Source organism: Pseudorasbora parva, chromosome 23, assembly GCF_024679245.1.
Source record: "Pseudorasbora parva isolate DD20220531a chromosome 23, ASM2467924v1, whole genome shotgun sequence".
NCBI classification, from domain to species: domain Eukaryota; kingdom Metazoa; phylum Chordata; class Actinopteri; order Cypriniformes; family Gobionidae; genus Pseudorasbora; species Pseudorasbora parva.
Window position 1 is genome coordinate 732,501 of NC_090194.1, and position 27,408 is coordinate 759,908.

A 27,408-nucleotide genomic window follows, 5' to 3' on the forward strand; every position below is an offset into this window, starting at 1 on the left:
GGGTAAAACGACCCAATCACTGAGGTAAAACGACCCAATCACTGGGTTAAAACGACCTAATCGCTGGGGTATAAAAAACAACCCAATCTTTGGGGTAAAACGACCCCATCTCTGGGTTAAAACGACCCAATCGCTGGGTTAAAACGACCCCATCTCTGGGTTAAAACGACCCAATCTCTGGGGTAAAACTAACCATTCACTGAGATAATGATCAAATGTTGTATTTTAAATGCGTAAATCGGTCACATGTATTTCATTACTCCTCAACCCTGCTAATGCGTCTCACACACACACACACACACACACACACTCACCAGTATAGGTACGGTTTATCCTTGTCCACGTTGATATTATTGAGCGGGTCCATCCGGAACCAGGTGTTGAGAGTGAACCCGTTCTGGTAAGGCCACTTGGCAATGGGCGGCAGAGCAATGGCCTGTCAGGGCAAAACACCAGGAATTAGAGCCGCACATTCGCACAATCACGAGAACAATTAAAACCACATTTGCAGAACAAGCTGATATATAATCAACTGACCATTCTGTGCAAACCTGACCTTGGTAAAGTGGTGTTTAATACATGCAATTACATTCAATATGCACTTTAATAACAGCATCTGTGGCGTAGAGCTGATTACAGCAGACAATATTACAGATCATCTGAGATAATAACTCTCGGTTTGGGCAAAACCTTACAGCAGACGTCTGTATGACACCATAGGGACACATGTGGAGCTTGTTATATATTCATTAAACATTGTTTTAATGAAATACAATTATTACAAAATTCACATCATTTAAATGTGGAAATATATCATGTAAAAATACACACTGTCTGCAAGTTCAAAAGAACAGCATTTATTTAAAACACAAAACTTTTGGGTTACACTAATTATACTTTTAAGTATAGAGTAATATTAATAAACTACATGTACTTACTATAGGATTAGGATTAGTTGCGTGTAATTATGCATAATTTAACAGGGTTTTATGAAGGTAAGTTAAAGACCAATGAAGGGAACTCGTCAGTATGATCTCTAATGTTAATGAGCCGTGTAAAAACATAATGATCTCCGTTACTCTTTAATTACTTTAACAAATAAAAGAGTAAATATCTCTGCTCTCAAACACTAGAATATGGAAATCACTTTTATTGAAGCTTCTGATATAGAAAAGATTCTTAAATCAAGACACATTTACAGCATCTGAAGTGTTGACATGTGTTGACCGTTCTAAAATGGCGGCTCGTCAACGTGCCTGGAGCGCTCGAATGAGGTATCTATGTATACACATCTATGGTTCTGACGTCCATGAACGACGGATACCTTTAAGCATAAACTCACTTCATTTTGTTCAATTTCTCTGAAATTGGCAACTCCAGTAAATGTTTCTTGATTTAGGGATGTCTAGATATTTGTACTGGAAAATAAAAATAAAATAAAAGTTTGCAGTGCATGCAATGCATTTTTATGTGAACTATTTACTCAAGTCTATATCTATGATTTTTGGGTGAACTATTTGAGGGTACCGACCTGTCCTACTTTTGATTCATTTATCCAAAAGTTGACAAATTCAAACAGAAATAAGATTATTGCTTTTTAGACTAGTAAGAAAAGCATTTTTGGCAGTGTATAATATAGTAAAGAACCGTGTAGGATATTCCCTTTGAGATGTAAATGGCATATGATGAGTTATTAAAGCTTTATTAAAGGTGGAGAGTCTCACCGCTGCACTGCGTCCTGGGAAGTTGAAGAAGGTGTCGGGGCCGTGGCGCTGGGGCATCTGATTCAGCACAGACAGGAGTTTAATCGCATGTCTTGGCTAAAGAAAACGGGACACAAGAATGAACAGAACAATTAGGAGAGGGGGGGGGAGAGAGAGGGAGAGAGAGCTTACATTTTTCACTCTTTGTTATATTGTAGCCATTTGCTAAAATCCTTTAAGGTCATTTTTTTTTCTCATTAATGTACACACAGCACCCCATATTGAAAAAAAAACACAGAATTGTTGACATTTTCACAGATTTATTAAAAAAGAAACACTGAAATATCACATGGTCCTCAGTATTCAGACCCTTTGCTGTGACACTCATATATTTAACTCAGGTGCTGTCCATTTCTTCTGCTCATCCTTGAGATGGTTCTACACCTTCATTTGAGTCCAGCTGTGTTTGATTATACTGATGGGACTTGATTAGGAAAGCCACACACCTGTCTATATCAGACCTTTTTGATGCAAAAACATTTCTGCTGCACTTAAGGCTCCTAAGAGCACAGTGGCCTCCATAATCCTTCAATGGAAGACGTTTGGGATGACCAGAACCCTTTCTAGAGCTGGCCGTCTGGCCAAACTGAGCTATCGGGCAGAACAGCCTTGGTGAGAGAGGTAAAGAAGAACCCAAAGATCACTGTGGCTGAGCTCCAGAGATGCAGAGATGGGAGAAAGTTGTAGAAAGTCAACCATCACTGCAGCCCTCCACCAGTCGGGGCTTTATGGCAGAATGGCCGACGGAAGCCTCTCCTCAGAGCGAGACACATGAAAGTTTGCTAAAACACACCTGAAGGACTCCAAGATGGTGAGAAATAAGATTCTCTGGTCTGATGAGACCAAGATAGAACGTTTTGGTGTTAATTCTAAGCGGTATGTGTGGTGAAAAATATCACCTGTCCAATACAGTCCCAACAGTGAAGCATGGTGGTGGCAGCATAATGCTGTGGGGGTGTTTTTCAGATGCAAGGACAGGATGACTGGATCCTTAATGGAATACTTATTTTCAACTATAAATAACAATCAATAACTAACTATATTTCCCTCATTCTGTCTCTCATAGTTGAAGTGTTCCTATGATGAAAATTACAGGCCTCGCTCATCTTTTTAAGCGGGAGAACTTGCACAATTGGTGGCTGACTAAATACTTTTTTGCCCCATTGTATTATTCACTTATAATGATTATCCTCATAAATAATAAACTCATTGAATTTAATAACATTTTTGAAAGTAGGTCAATAAAATAAAAAAAAACATTTAGCTGTGGTACCGAAATGGGTACCGAGTACCGTCAAATTTGTATGGTATTGGTACTGACTACTGGAATTTTGGTACCGTGACAACCCTCGCCAGAAGGCTGAAATACAGTGAAAGTGTTATACAAATGCACAATGGTTTTAGTTTGTTTTGCTAAAGTAGCTCAACCAGTAGAGCGTGGCGCTAGCAACACCAAGGTCATGGGTTCGATTCCCAGGGAAAGCAAGAATTGACAAAAAACGTGCACCTTAAAATGCGATGTAAGTCGCTTTGGATAAAAGTATCTGCCAAATGTATAAATGTAAAGTGACACAAATGTGTGAATGTGCAGAGAACTCACCCACACGCCGGAGTCGCCCCTCAGCATGCTAAACAACAGCTTCAGCTCCTTCACTGTGATGCTATAGCTGGCCAAAACCCCCAGCATATCCACCAGGAGATCTGAGACACACACACACACACACACACACACACACACAGAGGAGAACAACATTATCAGCACCACTGCAGACTCATGAGGATGAAGTCACTCGGGGCCAGAAGCCAATCGTTATCTTTCTGCGGAGCATCGTCTCCAGCATGTTCTCTCGAGGCTGCTTTAGTCATCGGATCATGGACGCCCGAGTCTGTTCATTCACATTCGGCTCGGTGTCAACCCGTCTGCTGATGTCATTTGTGACACATCTGCGTTATGAATTCAGAAGGTCTTTAAAACGCTGCACAAGATATGAAATAATCTCATTTCGAGAAAAATAAGCCCTTAGCAGTGATGCTTGTCGTGGCGTAATATCATTGTAATTAGATTTTTGAAACACGGCAATCACTCAAAGGCCACACACACACACACACACACACACACACGTTGCATTTTTGTAAATTGTGGGAACTTTCCATAGGCGTAATGAATTTACACCGTACAAACTGTAAATTCTATCTCTCTACACTGCCTTTAAACCTACCCATCACACACACACACACACACACACACAGCCCCTGCCCCTAAACCTACCCATCACACACACTCACACTGAGTGAGTGAGTGAGTGTGGGTGTGTGAGAGAGTGTGTGAATGTGTGTGAGAATGTGTGTGAGTGTGTCTGAGTCACACACTCTCACACTGCCCCTGCCCCTAAACCTACCCATCACACACACACTCTCACACACTCTCTCCCACTCTCTCACACTAAGAGTAAGAGTGATTGTGTGAGTGTGAGTGAGAGTGATTGAGTGTGAGAGTGATTGAGTGTGAGAGTGATTGAGTGTGAGAGTGAGTGTGTGTGTGTGTGTGTGTGTGTGTGTGTGTGTGTGTGTGTGTGTGTGTGTGTGTGTGTGTGTGTGTGTGTGTGTGTGTGTGTGTGTGTGTGTGTGTGTGTGTGTGTGTGTGTGTGTGTGTGTGTGTGTGTGTGTGTGTGTGTGTGTGAGTGAGTGAGTGAGTGAACAATGAACACGTCCACAGAAACACACCGAACAACGCATGCAGGGCGGAGCTGGGCCAACTGCCCCTTAATCTAGCCCTTAAAAAAAGAGCCTTGAAGTTCTGGATCCACCTACACTCAAGCTCTAAAGATGATCTTCAGTTTAAAGCCCTACAAACCCAGAAAAGTAATCTCTGTGTAATGGTGTCGGAACTGATGAACAAAGCGTATACCACTGCTCCTGTAAAATCTGCAGAAATCAAAGAAATCATGAGAAACGAGAGAGAGGCGTATATGCAGCATTGGAAACATCAAACCAAAGAGCAAAGCCGTCTCCAATGTTATCTGGGACTAAACAGAGTACAGTCTGGCTAACTATCTCATCTCAGTCAGAAACACAACACACAGAGCGTTATTAACCAAGTACAGGCTGAGTGACCACACGCTGGCCATAGAAAGAGGGCGGCATAAGAAGACATGGCTGCCCACAGAAGAGCGTATCTGTAGAGAGTGTAGATCAGGAGCAGTGGAGACAGAGGCACACTTCCTCCTCCACTGTGATAAATACACCGCCATAAGAGACTCACTGGATGGGCAAATACAACACATTATCCCTGACTTCCAGTCACTACACCATCACGAAAAACTGAAGGTCTTACTCGGTGAAGGACCTGCTTCCACTTATATAGCACAGCATATCTATAAATGCCACAAATTGAGATGTACTGAGTGAACACATCCTGATTAATAATATATATATTGCTTATTATCTGTATTTATAAATATAAATGTGAGTATGTTTGATGTATGTTTCTGTTTTGCTTTGTGAAATGCTTTGGCAATATGTACCCATGTATGTCATGCCAATAAAGCACAATTGAATTGAATTGAATTGAGTGAGTGTGAGAGTGTGTGAGTGAGTGTGTGAGTGAGTGTGAGAATGTGTGAGTGTGTGAGTGTGTGAGTGAGTGAGTGAGTGAGTGAGTGAGTGAGTGAGTGAGTGAGTGAGTGAGTGAGTGAGTGAGTGAGTGAGTGAGTGAGTGTGAGTAAGTGTGTGAGAGTGAGTGTGAGTGAGTGTGTGAGAGAGTGAGTGTGAGTAAGTGTGTGAGAGAGTGAGTGAGTGAGTGAGTGAGTGAGAGTAAGTGTGTGAGAGAGTGAGTGTGAGTAAGTGTGTGAGAGTGAGTGTGAGAGTGAGTGAGTAAGTGTGTGAGAGAGTGAGTGTGAGTGAGTGAGTGTGAGTAAGTGTGTGAGAGTGAGTGAGTGTGAGAGTGAGTAAGTGTGTGAGAGAGTGAGTGTGAGTGAGTGAGTGTAAGTAAGTGTGTGAGAGAGTGAGTGTGAGAGTGAGTAAGTGTGTGAGAGAGTGAGTGTAAGAGTGAGTAAGTGTGTGTGAGAGAGTGAGTGAGTGAGTGAGTGTGAGTAAGTGTGTGAGAGAGTGAGTGTGAGAGTGAGTGAGTGTGAGTAAGCGTGCGAGAAAGTGAGTGTGAGAATGACTTAGTGTGTGTGTATGTGTGTCCGTGTGTGTGTGTCAGCTCACCTGCGATCATGTCGTCGACCGCGCTCATCTTCTGCAGCACCTGCTGGATTAGCCCCACCTCAGTGCTGGTCTGGAGGTTGCGGACGCTCTTGCGCAGGATGGCTGTAAACATGCTCCAGATCTCAGCCTGGCACGTCACCTCACAGTGCTCCAAAAGCTCCACCATACACGCTATACTCTCAGAGTCCTGGATGATGAAGTTCATCTCAAGGTCAAACTCTCCACCCACCAGCTGGAGAGAGAGAGAGAGAGCCATGTTAGTCTCAAATCATGTGCTCAGTGACCTAATGTGTGACCCTGGAGCTCTTTGGCCGCCCTGCGTCTCACGGGTATCTGTGGCGCTAGCCAACAATACATTTTGCCACAGACAAGTATTTCCGGCAACCGTATTCACTGTCATACAGATAAACAATTAATGAAGCTAGAATTTTTTTAAGCAGAGGCTCCGTTCTTTCTTTTAATATATTTACTGCTCGTATATTCATAAAACAACATATTCTTCTTTTATGACCGTCTGGCCAAACTTGAGGGCCATGAACATTTTTTAAATATGATCAAAAATCCTGGCGCTGGCTGGCAACTTAAAAATAAAACGCTAGTGGGGAAAAAAGTTAAAATATGGCAAATATATTTAATAAAATGGGTGGATGGATGGGTGGACGGATGGGTGGATGGATGGGTGGATGGATGGATGGACAGATGGGTGGATGGACGGACGGAAGAACAGATGGACGTACGAATGGATGGATGGATGGGTGGGTGGGTGGGTGGGTGGATGGATGGAGGGACGGACAGATGGACATACGAATGGATGTATGGAATTACATAATAAATGAATGTGAACAGAAAGGGAATTGGAAAGGTTGTGTAAGTGCAGTGAATGTGGGGAAAAGCAAAGGAAAAGAATAATAAAGAGAGAATTATTAAAAGAGCTTTTTCTTCCATAGAGAGTCTCAGTCTGATAAACAGGGACTGTGATTTGAGAGGGTCATTTAATCCTGGGGTAGAAAGCACATGATGACCTCTCTCTCACACACACACACACACACGCACGCACGCACACACAAGAGAAGAGGATTGGAGAAACCAATCAGAGATTGTTCCTGCTCTGCAGCAAACAATAATCAATGGCATCAGTCTTGGAGTTCAACAGGCATGAAATTGGCCATGCAAAGTCCAAACTTCAGAGTAAATAAGCAGGCGGTTTGGAAAATAAAGGCTGAAGTTCCTGTGAATTGGATTCTGGTGAGAAAGAGAGCGTAGCGAATCCTTAGGAGTGCGCTGGGAGAACTATTGATCGTCACACTTCAGTCAAGTCCTTAGCACATGTCATTAGTCTGTGCCATTCCCCTTGACCGGCATTCCCCTTGACCGGCATTCCCCTAGACCGGCATTCCCCTTGACCGGCATTCCCCTTGACCGGCATTCCCCTAGACCGACATTCCCTTTGACCGACATTCCCCCTGACCGACATTCCCCCTGACCGACATTCCCCCTGACCGACATTCCCCCTGACCGACATTCCCCCTGACCGACATTCCCCTAGACCGACATTCCCCTAGACCGACATTCCCCTTGACCGACATTCCCCCTGACCGACATTCCCCTTGACCGACATTCCCCTTGACCGACATTCCCCTAGACCGACATTCCCCTTGACCGACATTCCCCTAGATCGGCATTCCCCTAGACCGGCATTCCCCCTGACCGACATTCACCTTGACCGGCATTCCCCTAGATCGGCATTCCCCCTGACCGACATTCACCTTGACCGGCATTCCCCTAGATCGGCATTCCCCTAGACCGACATTCCCCTTGACCGACATTCCCCCTGACCGACATTCCCCTTGACCGACATTCCCCCTGACCGACATTCCCCCTGACCGACATTCCCCCTGACCGACATTCCCCCTGACCGACATTCCCCTAGACCGACATTCCCCTTGAACAACATTCCCCCTGACCGACATTCCCCCTGACCGACATTCCCCCTGACCGACATTCCCCTTTACCGACATTCCCCTAAATCGGCATTCCCCTAGACCGACATTCCCCCTGACCGACATTCCCCTAGATCGGCATTCCCCCTGACCGACATTCACCTTGACCGGCATTCCCCTAGATCGGCATTCCCCCTGACCGACATTCACCTTGACCGGCATTCCCCTAGATCGGCATTCCCCTAGACCGACATTCCCCTTGACCGACATTCACCTTGACCGGCATTCCCCTAGATCGGCATTCCCCTAGACCGACATTCCCCCTAGACCGACATTCCCCCTTGACCGACATTCCCCCTTGACCGGCATTCCCCTTGACCGGCATTCCCCTTTACCGGCATTCCCCCTGACCGACATTCCCCTTTACCGACATTCCCCTTGACCGACATTCCCCTTGACCGACATTCCCCTTGACCGACATTCCCCTTGACCGACATTCCCCTAGACTGACATTCCCCTTTACCGACATTCCCCTTTACCGACATTCCCCTAGACCGACATTCCCCTTGACCGACATTCCCCCTGACCGACATTCCCCTTTACCGACATTCCCCCTGACCGACATTCCCCCTGACCGACATTCCCCCTTGACCGACATTCCCCCTTGACCGGCATTCCCCTTTACCGACATTCCCCTTGACCGACATTCCCCCTGACCGACATTCCCCCTGACCGACATTCCCCCTTGACCGACATTCCCCCTTGACCGGCATTCCCCTTTACCGACATTCCCCCTGACCGACATTCCCCCTGACCGACATTCCCCTTTACCGACATTCCCCTTTACCGACATTCCCCTTGACCGACATTCCCCTAGACCGGCATTCCCCTAGACCGGCATTCCCCCTGACCGACATTCACCTTGACCGACATTCACCTTGACCGGCATTCCCCTAGACCGGCATTCCCCCTAGACCGACATTCCCCCTAGACCGACATTCCCCCTAGACCGACATTCCCCTTGACCGACATTCCCCCTTGACCGACATTCCCCCTTGACCGACATTCCCCCTTGACCGACATTCCCCTTGACCGGCATTCCCCTTTACCGGCATTCCCCCTGACCGACATTCCCTTTGACCGGCATTCCCCTTGACCGGCATTCCCCTTTACCGGCATTCCCCCTGACCGACATTCCCCTTGACCGACATTCCCCTTGACCGACATTCCCCTTGACCGACATTCCCCTTGACCGGCATTCCCCTTGACCGGCATTCCCCTTTACCGGCATTCCCCCTGACCGACATTCCCCTTTACCGACATTCCCCTTGACCGGCATTCCCCTTTACCGGCATTCCCCTAGACCGGCATTCCCCTAGACCGGCATTCCCCTAGACCGGCATTCCCCCTGACCGACATTCACCTTGACCGGCATTCCCCTAGATCGGCATTCCCCTAGACCGACATTCCCCTTGACCGACATTCACCTTGACCGGCATTCCCCTAGATCGGCATTCCCCTAGACCGACATTCCCCCTAGACCGACATTCCCCCTTGACCGACATTCCCCCTTGACCGGCATTCCCCTTGACCGGCATTCCCCTTTACCGGCATTCCCCCTGACCGACATTCCCCTTTACCGACATTCCCCTTGACCGACATTCCCCTTGACCGACATTCCCCTTGACCGACATTCCCCTTGACCGACATTCCCCTTGACCGACATTCCCCTAGACTGACATTCCCCTTTACCGACATTCCCCTTTACCGACATTCCCCTAGACCGACATTCCCCTTGACCGACATTCCCCCTGACCGACATTCCCCTTTACCGACATTCCCCCTGACCGACATTCCCCCTGACCGACATTCCCCCTTGACCGACATTCCCCCTTGACCGGCATTCCCCTTTACCGACATTCCCCTTGACCGACATTCCCCCTGACCGACATTCCCCCTGACCGACATTCCCCCTGACCGACATTCCCCCTTGACCGACATTCCCCCTTGACCGGCATTCCCCTTTACCGACATTCCCCCTGACCGACATTCCCCCTGACCGACATTCCCCTTTACCGACATTCCCCTTTACCGACATTCCCCTTGACCGACATTCCCCTAGACCGGCATTCCCCTAGACCGGCATTCCCCTTTACCGACATTCCCCTTGACCGACATTCCCCTAGACCGGCATTCCCCTAGACCGGCATTCCCCCTGACCGACATTCACCTTGACCGACATTCACCTTGACCGGCATTCCCCTAGACCGGCATTCCCCCTAGACCGACATTCCCCCTAGACCGACATTCCCCTTGACCGACATTCCCCCTTGACCGACATTCCCCCTTGACCGACATTCCCCCTTGACCGACATTCCCCTTGACCGGCATTCCCCTTTACCGGCATTCCCCCTGACCGACATTCCCTTTGACCGACATTCCCCTTGACCGGCATTCCCCTTTACCGGCATTCCCCCTGACCGACATTCCCCCTGACCGACATTCCCCTTGACCGACATTCCCCTTGACCGACATTCCCCTTGACCGGCATTCCCCTTGACCGGCATTCCCCTTTACCGGCATTCCCCTTTACCGACATTCCCCTTGACCGGCATTCCCCTTTACCGGCATTCCCCTAGACCGGCATTCCCCTAGACCGGCATTCCCCTAGACCGGCATTCCCCTAGACCGGCATTCCCCTAGACCGACATTCCCCTAGACCGACATTCCCCTTGACCGACATTCCCCCTGACCGACATTCCCCTTGACCGACATTCCCCTTGACCGACATTCCCCCTGACCGACATTCCCCTTGACCGACATTCCCCTAGACCGACATTCCCCCTGACCGACATTCCCCCTGACCGACATTCCCCTTGACCGACATTCCCCCTGACCGACATTCCCCTTGACCGACATTCCCCTTGACCGACATTCCCCTTGACCGACATTCCCCCTGACCGACATTCCCCTTGACCGACATTCCCCTAGACCGACATTCCCCCTGACCGACATTCCCCCTGACCGACATTCCCCTTGACCGACATTCCCCTTGACCGACATTCCCCTAGACCGACATTCCCCCTGACCGACATTCCCCCTGACCGACATTCCCCTTGACCGACATTCCCCTAGACCGACATTCCCCCTGACCGACATTCCCCCTGACCGACATTCCCCCTGACCGACATTCCCCTTGACCGACATTCCCCCTGACCGACATTCCCCTTGACCGACATTCCCCTTGACCGACATTCCCCTTTACCGACATTCACCCTGACCGACATTCCCCTTTACCGACATTCCCCCTGACCGACATTCCCCTAGACCGACATTCCCCTTGACCGACATTCCCCTTGACCGACATTCCCCTTGACCGACATTCCCCTTGACCGACATTCCCCCTGACCGACATTCCCCTTTACCGACATTCCCCTTTACCGACATTCCCCTTGACCGACATTCCCCTAGACCGACATTCCCCTTGACCGACATTCCCCCTGACCGACATTCCCCTTGACCGACATTCCCCCTGACCGACATTCCCCTTGACCGACATTCCCCTTGACCGACATTCCCCTTGACCGACATTCCCCTTGACCGACATTCCCCCTGACCGACATTCCCCCTGACCGACATTCCCCCTGACCGACATTCCCCTAGACCGACATTCCCCTAGACCGACATTCCCCTAGACCGATATTCCCCTTGACCGACAGTCGCCTAGATCGGCATTCCCCTTGACCGACATTCCCCCTGACCGACATTCCCCCTGACCGACATTCCCCTAGACCGACATTCCCCTAGACCGACATTCCCCTAGACCGACATTCCCCTAGACCGACATTCCCCTAGACCGGCATTCCCCCTGACCGACATTCCCCTAGACCGACATTCCCCTTGACCGACATTCCCCATGGCCGACATTCCCCCTGACCGACATTCCCCTTGACCGACATTCACCTTGACCGACATTCCCCCTGACCGACATTCCCTCTGACCGACATTCCCCTTGACCGACATTCCCCCTGACCGACATTCCCCTTGACCGACATTCCCCCTGACCGACATTCCCCTTGACCGACATTCCCCTTGACCGACATTCCCCCTGACCGACATTCCCCCTGACCGACATTCCCCTTGACCGACATTCCCCCTGACCGACATTCCCCTTGACCGACATTCCCCCTGACCGACATTCCCCCTGACCGACATTCCCCTTGACCGACATTCCCCTTGACCGACATTCCCCCTGACCGACATTCCCCTTGACCGACATTCCCCTTGACCGACATTCCCCCTTGACCGGCATTCCCCTTGACCGACATTCCCCTTGACCGACATTCCCCCTGACCGACATTCCCCCTGACCGACATTCCCCTTGACCGACATTCCCCTTGACCGACATTCCCCCTGACCGACATTCCCCTTGATCGACATTCCCCTTGACCGACATTCCCCCTGACCGACATTCCCCTTGACCGACATTCCCCCTGACCGACATTCCCCCTGACCGACATTCCCCTTGACCGACATTCCCCTTGACCGACATTCCCCCTGACCGACATTCCCCCTGACCGACATTCCCCTTGACCGACATTCCCCCTGACCGACATTCCCCTTGACCGACATTCCCCCTGACCGACATTCCCCCTGACCGACATTCCCCTTGACCGACATTCCCCTTGACCGACATTCCCCCTGACCGACATTCCCCTTGACCGACATTCCCCTTGACCGACATTCCCCCTGACCGACATTCCCCCTGACCGACATTCCCCTTGACCGACATTCCCCTTGACCGACATTCCCCCTGACCGACATTCCCCTTGATCGACATTCCCCTTGACCGACATTCCCCCTGACCGACATTCCCCCTGACCGACATTCCCCTTGACCGACATTCCCCACACACCCACCCACACACACTCTGATGGGGGATCGGACACACACACAATGCCCCTACCCCTAAACCTACCCATCACACACACACACACACACACACACACACACGTCACCTATGCATTAATTGCATTATATTTTAGAAGCCGGCATTTCTATAAATTACGATAATGTTTCTCCTTAAGGTCAACTGCTGTCGTGATGAGCATTTAGTGAATGCTTCTGATAATAAATCGGGTTTAAGCTGGTCAAATCTGTCCTGAGTGAACTGTTGGAGCAGGCTCTCTTAAACTGGTGTGATGTGTTCGTTTCCAGGAGTGTGAGACAGGGTTAGTGTTTCCACGATATCGTCCCATTGACCGATCCATACAGAGCCAACAGAAGGACAGCGGATGACAACCCTATTGATCCGTCATGCTTCATCACACCCACGGGCCTTTAGATCATTCATTACCAGATGTTTACTCATCAATAATTGCCTTTGAGACCCAGAAAGACCAGACGACGTTTAGTGAACAATTAAAAACGTGATACAAAATGAACATTTGTAAGTGAAATAAAAATATATAACACACACACTAACTTATTGTGCAATACTTCAGTACAGGAATAGCTTACCGCCCACAGATGCTAAAACAGCCGTGCACAAACACAACAGCACAAAGGATAATGCTGGAGTTAGTGTTCGACCCTTGAACATCATTTTTAAGCGCAGAAGCTGTAAGAGAGATCAGACGAGAGCCAAGCAGCCTCCAGCGCATTCACGACTCCTTATTTATTTTAAATACTTATTTGCAGCTGTATCATACAAATAAAGTTTTTAAAAAAATCACAGTGACCATGCACCTACGACGACAATTTCAGACCCCTCCATGAGTTCTAAGTGGGAGAACTTACAAAATAGCAGGGTGTTCAATATATACATACATATACATACATACAGGCAACAGGAAATTATTTGTATAGTGATGTATATATATATATATCCTTTTTTACCATGCACTAAAGAAAGATGAGGCTCAATATGCTAATGTCTAACCCTGTCTTCTGTAGCATAAGCTAATGCACAACATGCACTAAAGCAGTTACAGCAAATTATTCTTCCACAGTGTCCACTCACTCCCAATAATCAATTACGTGTGTGTGTGTGTGGTGTGTGTAAGCCAGCTAATTCATCTCAAAACGAAACAAGCCACAAGCCCAGTAATGAAAGCGCTAGAATCTGATTTGCACAAGCTTGAAAAACAACTGTGGGCAAATTAAGCAAAATCACAAGTGCTGCTCAGTGCAGAATTACTCAACAGATCACACGATAAACGACAGATGAGCGCTAACAGAGCGTGTGTGTGTGTGTGCATGTTTTTGAAATATCAGGACACAAATGTGTATAATGCCATGGGTATGACACAGGTATTACAGGAGAGGGTGAAATATGAGGACATTACCCATGGCCCCACTTTACAAAAGGCTTATAAATCACACAGGAGGAGTTTTTATGAGAAAGTAAAAATGCAGAATGTTTCCTGTGATGGGTAGGTTTAGGGGCAGTGTGTGTGTGTGTGTGTGTGTGTGTGTGTGTGTGTGTGTGTGTGGGGAGTTTTGTTCTTTGGGTTGAAGGGCAGCTTTTGGGGGGTACATTTGTATTTAATGGGGTACCGAATAAATTATTCAGAGAACAAAACTCCTAAAAGTGAGCTAATCCGCGCTTGCCCACATCCAGGTTCACAAGCATCGATCGCCGCCATACAGACTCCATTAGCCGAATTTAGGCCAAACCCTTAAGGTAGCGAGAATTAATTCGGCTTGTATTGGATTTCTCTTTTCCATCGAGGATCCCAATTAGAGTTCGGGACAACAGCTCCTCACTAGCTAACATTTCCACATCTTCACTCGCCCTGGTGTGAAGAAGAACATGAGACCGTTTTAAAATCACTGCATTAAACTCTGATCAAGAGTTGATCCTCACGATGAACATGGACTGAGTTTCAGAACACGAGCTGGACGAGTGACGGAGCATTTCTGTGCTGAATACACTCCTTCAGGATTCACACACACTTCGGGAAGATTTACTGAGTATGGCCCTGTGTGACATCATAAAGGGAGGAACTCCTTAAATGGGCACTTCTACTGGATGAGCACACACACACACACACACACACACACACACACACACACACACACACACACACACACACACACACAAGATGCAAGACTCTGGATATCACTGATATGACGCAAACACACACACACACACACACGATGCGAGACTCTGGATATCCCTGATATGACGCAAACACACACACACAAACACACACACGATGCAAGACTCTGGATATCACTGATATGACGCAAACACACACACACACACACACGATGCGAGACTCTGGATATCCCTGATATGACGCAAACACACACACACACACACACACACACACACGATGCAAGACTCTGGATATCACTGATATGACGCAAACACACACACACACACGATGCGAGACTCTGGATATCCCTGATATGACGCAAACACACACACGATGCGAGACTCTGGATATCACTGATATGACGCAAACACACACACACACACACACAATGCGAGACTCTGGATATCACTGATATGACGCAAACACACACACACACACACACACACGATGCGAGACTCTGGATATCACTGATATGACACAAACACACACACACACACACACACGATGCGAGACTCTGGATATCCCTGATATGACGCAAACACACACACACACACACACACACGATGCGAGACTCTGGATATCACTGATATGACGCAAACACACACACACACACACACGATGCGAGACTCTGGATATCCCTGATATGACGCAAACACACACACGATGCGAGACTCTGGATATCCCTGATATGACGCAAACACACACACACACGATGCGAGACTCTGGATATCACTGATATGACGCAAACACACACACACACACACACGATGCGAGACTCTGGATATCCCTGATATGACGCAAACACACACACACACACACACGATGCGAGACTCTGGATATCACTGATATGACGCAAACACACACACACACACACACACACACACACACACACGATGCGAGACTCTGGATATCCCTGATATGACGCAAACACACACACACACACACACACGATGCGAGACTCTGGATATCACTGATATGACGCAAACACACACACACACACACACACGATGCGAGACTCTGGATATCCCTGATATGACGCAAACACACACACACACACACACGATGCGAGACTCTGGATATCCCTGATATGACGCAAACACACACACACACACACACGATGCGAGACTCTGGATATCACTGATATGACGCAAACACACACACACACACACACGATGCGAGACTCTGGATATCCCTGATATGACGCAAACACACACACACACACACACGATGCGAGACTCTGGATATCCCTGATATGACGCAAACACACACACACACACACACGATGCGAGACTCTGGATATCCCTGATATGACGCAAACACACACACACACACACACGATGCGAGACTCTGGATATCACTGATATAACGCAAACACACACACACACACACACACACACACACACACGATGCGAGACTCTGGATATCCCTGATATGACGCAAACACACACACACACACACGATGCGAGACTCTGGATATCACTGATATGACGCAAACACACACACACACACACACGATGCGAGACTCTGGATATCACTGATATGACGCAAACACACACACACACACACACGATGCGAGACTCTGGATATCCCTGATATGACGCAAACACACACACACACACACACGATGCGAGACTCTGGATATCACTGATATGACGCAAACACACACACACACACACACGATGCGAGACTCTGGATATCCCTGATATGACGCAAACACACACACACACACACACGATGCGAGACTCTGGATATCCCTGATATGACGCAAACACACACACACACACACACGATGCGAGACTCTGGATATCCCTGATATGACGCAAACACACACACACACACACACGATGCGAGACTCTGGATATCCCTGATATGACGCAAACACACACACACACACACACGATGCGAGACTCTGGATATCCCTGATATGACGCAAACACACACACACACACACACGATGCGAGACTCTGGATATCACTGATATAACGCAAACACACACACACACACACACACACACACACACACACGATGCGAGACTCTGGATATCCCTGATATGACGCAAACACACACACACACACACGATGCGAGACTCTGGATATCACTGATATGACGCAAACACACACACACACACACACGATGCGAGACTCTGGATATCACTGATATGACGCAAACACACACACACACACACACGATGCGAGACTCTGGATATCCCTGATATGACGCAAACACACACACACACACACACGATGCGAGACTCTGGATATCACTGATATGACGCAAACACACACACACACACACACGATGCGAGACTCTGGATATCCCTGATATGACGCAAACACACACACACACACACACGATGCGAGACTCTGGATATCCCTGATATGACGCAAACACACACACACACACACACGATGCGAGACTCTGGATATCACTGATATGACGCAAACACACACACACACACACACGATGCGAGACTCTGGATATCCCTGATATGACGCAAACACACACACACACACACACGATGCGAGACTCTGGATATCCCTGATATGACGCAAACACACACACACACACACACACGATGCGAGACTCTGGATATCACTGATATGACGCAAACACACACACACACACACACGATGCGAGACTCTGGATATCCCTGATATGACGCAAACACACACACACACACACACGATGCGAGACTCTGGATATCACTGATATGACGCAAACACACACACACACACACACGATGCGAGACTCTGGATATCCCTGATATGACGCAAACACACACACACACACACACGATGCGAGACTCTGGATATCACTGATATAACGCAAACACACACACACACACACACACACACACACACACACACGATGCGAGACTCTGGATATCCCTGATATGACGCAAACACACACACACACACACGATGCGAGACTCTGGATATCACTGATATGACGCAAACACACACACACACACACACGATGCGAGACTCTGGATATCACTGATATGACGCAAACACACACACACACACACACGATGCGAGACTCTGGATATCCCTGATATGACGCAAACACACACACACACACACACGATGCGAGACTCTGGATATCACTGATATGACGCAAACACACACACACACACACACGATGCGAGACTCTGGATATCCCTGATATGACGCAAACACACACACACACACACACGATGCGAGACTCTGGATATCCCTGATATGACGCAAACACACACACACACACACACGATGCGAGACTCTGGATATCCCTGATATGACGCAAACACACACACACACACACACGATGCGAGACTCTGGATATCCCTGATATGACGCAAACACACACACACACACACACGATGCGAGACTCTGGATATCCCTGATATGACGCAAACACACACACACACACACACGATGCGAGACTCTGGATATCACTGATATAACGCAAACACACACACACACACACACACACACACACACACACGATGCGAGACTCTGGATATCCCTGATATGACGCAAACACACACACACACACACGATGCGAGACTCTGGATATCACTGATATGACGCAAACACACACACACACACACACGATGCGAGACTCTGGATATCACTGATATGACGCAAACACACACACACACACACACGATGCGAGACTCTGGATATCCCTGATATGACGCAAACACACACACACACACACACGATGCGAGACTCTGGATATCACTGATATGACGCAAACACACACACACACACACACGATGCGAGACTCTGGATATCCCTGATATGACGCAAACACACACACACACACACACGATGCGAGACTCTGGATATCCCTGATATGACGCAAACACACACACACACACACACGATGCGAGACTCTGGATATCACTGATATAACGCAAACACACACACACACACACACACACACACACACACACACACACACGATGCGAGACTCTGGATATCCCTGATATGACGCAAACACACACACACACACACACACGATGCGAGACTCTGGATATCACTGATATGACGCAAACACACACACACACACACACACGATGCGAGACTCTGGATATCCCTGATATGACGCAAACACACACACACACACACACGATGCGAGACTCTGGATATCCCTGATATGACGCAAACACACACACACACACACACGATGCGAGACTCTGGATATCACTGATATGACGCAAACACACACACACACACACACGATGCGAGACTCTGGATATTCCTGATATGACGCAAACACACACACACACACACACGATGCGAGACTCTGGATATCACTGATATAACGCAAACACACACACACACACACACACACACACACACACACACGATGCGAGACTCTGGATATCCCTGATATGACGCAAACACACACACACACACACGATGCGAGACTCTGGATATCACTGATATGACGCAAACACACACACACACACACACGATGCGAGACTCTGGATATCACTGATATGACGCAAACACACACACACACACACACGATGCGAGACTCTGGATATCCCTGATATGACGCAAACACACACACACACACACACGATGCGAGACTCTGGATATCACTGATATGACGCAAACACACACACACACACACACACGATGCGAGACTCTGGATATCCCTGATATGACGCAAACACACACACACACACACACGATGCGAGACTCTGGATATCCCTGATATGACGCAAACACACACACACACACACACGATGCGAGACTCTGGATATCACTGATATGACGCAAACACACACACACACACACACGATGCGAGACTCTGGATATCACTGATATGACGCAAACACAGAGCAATCTGACCAGAGCGAGAACATTTCTCCGATTTCTGCACACAAAGGAGTCTCACTAAAGCCCCTGAACCTCCGTCTACATTCACATCTCTACAAAGAACACACACATCTGTGTGTGCTGCTGGGTTACAATACGGAGAAAACACAACTGCAACCCCGAAGAAAAGCCAAGGCGTGTGTGTGTGTGTGTGTGTGTGTGTGTTCTGTGGATAAGACAGGATGGAATGTGACAGGTGTAAAAATCCTGCATAAAAGTATGACAGCTTATATCTAACGCAGCACAACTGACATCTATAATGTACAAAAGCTTCTATTTCAGACAAATCCTGTTCACAGAAATAAATTACATTTTAAAATATATTCACAAAGAATATTTCACTGTTTTACTGTATTTATGATCAAATAAATGAGTAGAAGAGACTCTCTTTAAAAACGGTCATCCTAATATTGTGCGTCCGCCAGAACTGCGCAACATTCATGCATCTCCACCCCAAATACGCATATATGGCTCACAGCGGCTGTTTTAACTACAGATGTGCTCATTTGAATATTCACACACGTGTATAATGCCATGTTCAACTGTACGAGGCGACGGGAAATATGAGATACGGACGTGGGTCACATTGATAAAAATCCATTGCATTGTTTTTGAATAAATACATTTAAAAAGGTATAAAATACATTTTAGAGAACGTTTTTTCAATTTTTTTCCCTGGCCAAAGAGTATTTTTAATTGCTTTATATTTTGAATGAAAACAGATAAGCCTTATTACACATTATTGATCATTGTTCAAACACTGTAAAAAAAAAAAAAAAAAGGCAAAAAATTGACTTTTGGACGTTTAAGATATTTTAACTTAAATGATGTTAAACTGACTTTAAAAAATGAGTTACATTTTGAATAACTAAGAAAAAAACTTAATTTGATGAGTTAAAAAAGTAAAAACATATGTTGTCATAACTTATTGAACATATAATTTTTTACAGTGAATATTTCTTCTGCCATTATCACGAGTTCATAGCACTCCTGTAGATAAAACATTTAAACACAGGAAGTGTGTTCAAAAGCAGCGCATCCACAGACAGATACGTCCATCTATTAGAAGAGAAGAATACTGTACGGTCAGGAGAATGATTTAGTGTAATTTCAGTGCTTATGAGAATGGCAGATTATTGGTATAGTGTTTCTACTTGAAAAATCAAAAGCATCACAATTTTTGTATAATAATTTAATAATATTCATAATTGGACTTCATAATTCATATTTATATTTCCACAAAATAGGAATAAAAGCAACTATTTAGTTAGATTAGGCCATATTCGTTAACACACACCATTACATGAAGAGCTGGAACCGACTTGAGCACATCATGTATTAAACTTTCATCTGCCATGTAACTTCCACACTTGCATCATCCTTTCATATATATCACACACACACACACACACACACACACACACACACACACACAGCGGTCAGAGCTCGAGGGTCAGTCAGGACAGCCGGTCAGTCAGTTCTCAGGAAAAAGAATCAATCGCTCAAAAATCAGCTCTACATCAGAGGGATCAGAGCCATATCCAGGCAAAATATTAAGCCAGCAATCATTCAGCAGCCAAACCCTAATATTTACATTATTAAATATTCCATATTTACAACCGAACATCTTTAAACGCAGCAGTAATTAAGAGTATTTGAGATGAACAGTAAGTTATGTAAATGCACTGCATCCTGAGGAGTTTAATTTACCGCCATACTCAGAGAACATGCAGAAGAGAGAAGGAGAGAAGAAGAGAAGAGAGAGGAGAGAGAAGGAGAGAAGGAGAGGAGAGGAGAGAGGAGAGAAGAAGAGGAGAGGAGAGAGAAGGAGAGAAGGAGAGGAGAGGAGAGAGGAGAGAAGAAGAGGAGAGGAGAGAGAAGGAGAGAAGGAGAGAAGAAGAGAAGAGAGAGGAGAGAGAAGGAGAGAAGGAGAGAAGGAGAGGAGAGGAGAGAGGAGAGAAGAAGAGGAGAGAGGAGAGAGAAGGAGAGGAGAGAGAAGGAGAGAAGGAGAGGAGAAGAGGAGAGAAGGAGAGAGAAGGAGAGAAGAAGAGGAGAGAAGGAGAGGAGAGAGAAGGAGAGAAGAAGAGGAGAGAGAAGGAGAGGAGAGAGAAGGAGAGAAGAAGAGGAGAGAGGAGAGAGAAGGAGAGGAGAGAGAAGGAGAGAAGGAGAGGAGAGAGAAGGAGAGAAGAAGAGGAGAGAAGGAGAGAGAAGGAGAGAAGAAGAGGAGAGAAGGAGAGGAGAGAGAAGGAGAGAAGAAGAGGAGAGAGAAGGAGAGGAGAGAGAAGGAGAGGAGAGAGAAGGAGAGAAGAAGAGGAGAGAGAAGGAGAGGAGAGAAGGAGAGGAGAGAGGAGAGAGAAGAAGAGGAGAGAAGGAGAGGAGAGAGAAGGAGAGAAGAAGAGGAGAGAGAAGGAGAGGAGAGAGAAGGAGAGGAGAGAGAAGGAGAGAAGGAGAGGAGAGAGAAGGAGAGGAGAGAGAAGGAGAGAAGGAGAGGAGAGAGAAGGAGAGGAGAGAGAAGGAGAGAAGAAGAAGAGAGAGAAAGAGAGGAGAGAGAAGGAGAGGAGAGAGAAGGAGAGAAGAAGAAGAGAGAGGAGAGAGAAGGAGAGAAGGAGAGGAGAGAGAAGGAGAGAAGGAGAGGAGAGAAGGAGAGAAGAAGAGGAGAGAAGGAGAGAGAAGGAGAGGAGAGAGAAGGAGAGAAGAAGAAGAGAGAGGAGAGAGAAGGAGAGAAGGAGAGGAGAGAGAAGGAGAGAAGGAGAGGAGAGAGAAGGAGAGAAGGAGAGAGAAGGAGAGAAGGAGAGGAGAGAGAAGGAGAGAAGGAGAGGAGAGAGAAGGAGAGAAGGAGAGAAGAAGAGAGAGGAGAGAGAAGGAGAGAAGGAGAGGAGAGAGAAGGAGAGAAGGAGAGGAGAGAGGAGAGAAGAAGAGAGAGAGGAGAGAAGGAGAGAAGGAGAGGAGAGAGAAGGAGAGAAGGAGAGGAGAGAGGAGAGAGAAGGAGAGAGAAGAGAGAGGAGAGAGAGGAGAGAGAAGGAGAGAAGGAGAGGAGAGAGAAGGAGAGGAGGAGAGGAGAGAGGAGAGAGAGAAGAAGAGAGAGGAGAGAGAAGGAGAGATGAAGAGAGAGAGAGGAGAGGAGAGAGGAGAGAGAAGAGAGAGAGAGAGAGAGTGAAGGAGGAGAGAAGGAGAGGAGGGAGAGAGAAGGAGAGAAGGAGAGAGAAGGAGAGAGAAGGAGAGAAGGAGAGGATGAGAGGAGAGAGGAGAGGAGGAGGAGAGAGAAGGAGAGAGAGAGAGAGGAGAGAGGAGAGAGAGGAGAGAGAGGAGAGAAGGAGAGGAGAGAGAAGGAGAGAGAGAGAGAGGAGAGAGGAGAGAGGAGAGGAGAGAGAAGGAGAGAGAGGAGAGAGAGAGAAGGAGAGGAGAGAGAGGAGAGAAGGAGAGGAGAGAGGAGAGATGGAGTGAGGAGGAGAGAAGGAGAGGAGAGAGGAGGATGGTTTTTGTTTGTTGGTGTTGAGAGAGGAGAGAGAAGGAGAGAGAGAGAGAGAGGAGAGAGAAGGAGAGTTGAGAGGAGAGAGGAGAGGAGAGGAGGTGTGGTGTGGTTGGTTGAGAGAGAGAAGGAGAGAGAAGGAGAGGAGAGAGAAGAGAGGTGAGGTTGGTGTGAAGGAGAGAGAAGGAGAGAGAAGGAGAGAAGAAGGAGAAGAAGGAGAGAGGAGAGAGGAGAGAGAGAGAGAGAGGAGAGAAGGAGAGAAGGAGAGAGGAGAGAAGGAGAGGAGAGAGGAGAGAGAAGGAGAGAAGAAGAAGAGAGAGGAGAGAGAAGGAGAGGAGAGAGAAGGAGAGAAGAAGAAGAGAGAGGAGAGAGAAGGAGAGAAGGAGAGGAGAGAGAAGGAGAGAAGGAGAGGAGAGAGAAGGAGAGGAGAGAGAAGGAGAGAAGGAGAGGAGAATTTTTTTTTGAATTTTAAATACTCTTTATTACAATTTTTCCACAGACACATTTACAAAATCAACTTACAGACAAAAAAATAAAAAATAAATAAAAAATAATTAAATAAATAAATAAATTACAACAAATTTGTGAAAAGCAAATCATCTTCACACACCGAGCACAATGCTCCTTTGCTACACCATTTTAGTTCAAAAGACAAAATATCATCCATAGATTTATAAAAATTAAAATCAATCAACACTCTACACTTTACCAGAGTTGAAAACAAAACAGTAACATCATGTCCAGACCTTTGTTCAATCTTGTTTTTCCTACTTAGATAGGAAAGATAGGAGAGTAGATAGCTAATTTAGCTTGACCCAAGATAAAATTTAGTAATTGACAGTCAACTTTTCTTTTCTGTACATATTTAACACCCAAAACAAATAATTCCATGGAAAAATTTTCATCAAAAACATCAAAGAGATTTCTTAATACATTAAATAAGGGCTTTAATCTAGAGCACTCCATGAATGCATGGAAAACAGTTTCTTTCTTAAAACAAAAAGGACATTCAGAGCCAACCTCAGGATTTAAAACAGAGATAAAAGCATTGACAGCTATTGCTCCATGGAGAACCCTCCATTGTATATCCCCAACTCTCTTTGTTAACGGTGGCTTATACAAAATTCTCCATTCAGGTTTAACATTTTCATCCAGTTTTAAGAACGATCTCCATGGTGTGTCCATTTTGCCATCTAAAATCTTCTTGTTAAAGACCAAAACACAAGCTTTGTACAAAACTTTCCCTGTAACCGAAAAGAAATCCAAACACAAAGACTTCCCAGTTTTTAAAAACAGACCTGTACAATCTTCTAGTTTAGGAGACAAAAGTAAAGCCGGAAAAGGGTCTTTTGCATTAGGAGTCTCTACTCCCGCATAATAGTCCTTTATTAATTGTCTTTCTTCCTCTGTAAGAGCAGACTGCCATTTTGCCATCAATTGAGCAACTATCCGGGTTGAGAACATTCCTAGATGTGAAGCTGCCTGCTCAATGTTCTTAAAATTAGGTCCAGCCATATTCAACAGAAGATTTAAGGTAGTAATCTTTGATTTGCAAAGGATAGCATTTAGTCCAGAAAAAGTATGTCCAACAGCAGAAATATCCAGACGGGTTCCATATATTATGGGTTCATTTAGCAACCAGAAGAGTGATTTCTTACACAGTGTCCTTTGTTGATTAAAAAGACCCCATACTTTAAAAAGATTGCGATAAAAAATTGGCATATTGGAAGTGTTCAGTCTTAGGGGGTCTAAAAAGAAGAGCAATTTGTCCATCTGTAGACCTCCCAAACTCCGTAGAATAGCACAAGCAGCTACTCTCCAACAAAAGTCACTTGACCCCGAAAGAAGCTTTTGAATAAATTGCAAGCGGAAAGTTGCTGTTCTGCTTTGCAAGTTTACCAGTCCTTGTCCACCTTCTTCTTTGGACAAAAACAAAATGCTCTTAGTGATCCAGTGCATTTTACCCCAGAAAAAATCCACCAGTAGTGCTTGAATTTCATTCATCAGTTTTAAAGGTGGATCTATACATGCTAGTTTATGCCAAAGAGAGGTCTTCTTTGGACAAAAACAAAATGCTCTTAGTGATCCAGTGCATTTTACCCCAGAAAAAATCCACCAGTAGTGCTTGAATTTCATTCATCAGTTTTAAAGGTGGATCTATACATGCTAGTTTATGCCAAAGAGAGGATGCAATTAAATTATTAATAATTAATATACGCCCTTTATAAGACATGTTTGGGGCTAACCATTTCCACTTGGCTAAACGTCCTTTAACTTTTTCAGTAATCCCTTCCCAATTTTTCAATACAGTTGTTTCATCTCCTAAAAAGACCCCCAGATATTTAAAACCCCCTTTACTCCAAATTAAACCATCAGGAATGCTTAACTCTTCTCTATTCCACTTTCCACATATAAAAGCTTCACTTTTGTTCCAGTTTACTTTAGCAGAAGATATATCTTTAAAATCTTCAAGTATTTTCGTTAAAATCTCTATATCTTTTTGACTACTAACCATTACAATCACATCATCAGCATAAGCTGACAAATGAATTTTACTGTTAGAGCCAGGTATATGTAACCCACTCAAAAGTACTCGTATCTGCTGCAATAAAGGTTCTATGGCTAATGAATAAAGCATTCCTGACAATGCACATCCTTGCCTTACACCTCTAGGAGAAGGAGAGGAGAGAGAAGGAGAGAAGGAGAGAGAAGGAGAGAAGAAGAGGAGAGAAGGAGAGAAGGAGAGAGGAGAGAGAAGGAGAGGAGAGAGAAGGAGAGAAGGAGAGGAGAGAGGAGAGAGAAGGAGAGGAGAGAGAAGGAGAGGAGAGAGGAGAGAGAAGGAGAGGAGAGAGAAGGAGAGAAGGAGAGGAGAGAGGAGAGAGAAGGAGAGGAGAGAGGAGAGAGAAGGAGAGAAGAAGAGGAGAGAAGGAGAGGAGAGAGGAGAGAGAAGGAGAGGAGAGAGAAGGAGAGGAGAGAGAAGGAGAGAAGAAGAGGAGAGAAGGAGAGGAGAGAGGAGAGAGAAGGAGAGGAGAGAGAAGGAGAGGAGAGAGAAGGAGAGAAGGAGAGGAGAGAGGAGAGAGAAGGAGAGGAGAGAGGAGAGAGAAGGAGAGAAGAAGAGGAGAGAAGGAGAGGAGAGAGGAGAGAGAAGGAGAGGAGAGAGAAGGAGAGAAGGAGAGGAGAGAAGGAGAGGAGAGAGGAGAGGAGAGGAGAGAAGAGAGGAGAGAGAAGGAGAGGAGAGAGAAGGAGAGGAGAGAGAAGGAGAGAAGGAGAGGAGAGAGGAGAGAGGAGAGAAGGAGAGGAGAGAGAAGGAGAGGAGAGAGAAGGAGAGGAGAGAGAAGGAGAGGAGAGAGAAGGAGAGGAGAGAGGAGAGAGGAGAGAGAAGGAGAGGAGAGAGAAGGAGAGAAGGAGAGGAGAGAGAAGAAGAGGAGAGGAGAGAAGAGAGGAGAGAGAAGGAGAGGAGAGAGAAGGAGAGGAGAGAGAAGGAGAGAAGGAGAGGAGAGAGGAGAGAGAAGGAGAGGAGAGAGGAGAGAGAAGGAGAGGAGAGAGAAGGAGAGAAGGAGAGGAGAGAGGAGAGAGGAGAGAGAAGGAGAGAAGAAGAGGAGAGAAGGAGAGGAGAGAGAAGGAGAGGAGAGAGAAGGAGAGGAGAGAGGAGAGAGAAGGAGAGAAGAAGAGGAGAGAAGGAGAGGAGAGAGGAGAGAGAAGGAGAGGAGAGAGAAGGAGAGAAGGAGAGGAGAGAGGAGAGAGAAGGAGAGAAGGAGAGGAGAGAGAAGGAGAGAAGGAGAGGAGAGAAGGAGAGAAGAAGAGGAGAGAAGGAGAGGAGAGAGGAGAGAGAAGGAGAGGAGAGAGAAGGAGAGAAGAAGAAGAGAGAGGAGAGAGAAGGAGAGGAGAGAGAAGGAGAGGAGAGAGAAGGAGAGAAGAAGAAGAGAGAGGAGAGAGAAGGAGAGGAGAGAGAAGGAGAGAAGAAGAAGAGAGAGGAGAGAGAAGGAGAGAAGGAGAGGAGAGAGAAGGAGAGAAGGAGAGAAGAAGAGGAGAGAAGGAGAGGAGAGAGAA

At 46.7% G+C, this 27,408-nt stretch overlaps 1 protein-coding gene across 7 annotated transcripts in view; it reads right to left on the minus strand.

Annotated features, from left to right (window-relative positions):
• nbeaa (neurobeachin a) overlaps positions 1-27,408 on the minus strand; it is a 321,036-nt gene that overhangs the window by 127,859 nt on the left and 165,769 nt on the right. For all 7 annotated transcript variants that reach the window (XM_067433708.1, XM_067433710.1, XM_067433705.1 and 4 more), the window contains exons 2-5: positions 5,973-6,204; positions 3,364-3,464; positions 1,725-1,820; positions 315-436 (exon numbers count right to left, since the gene is read on the minus strand). In XM_067433708.1, the coding sequence (XP_067289809.1) occupies positions 315-436; positions 1,725-1,820; positions 3,364-3,464; positions 5,973-6,204 (551 nt within the window). The remainder of the gene's footprint in view (positions 1-314; positions 437-1,724; positions 1,821-3,363; positions 3,465-5,972; positions 6,205-27,408) is intronic.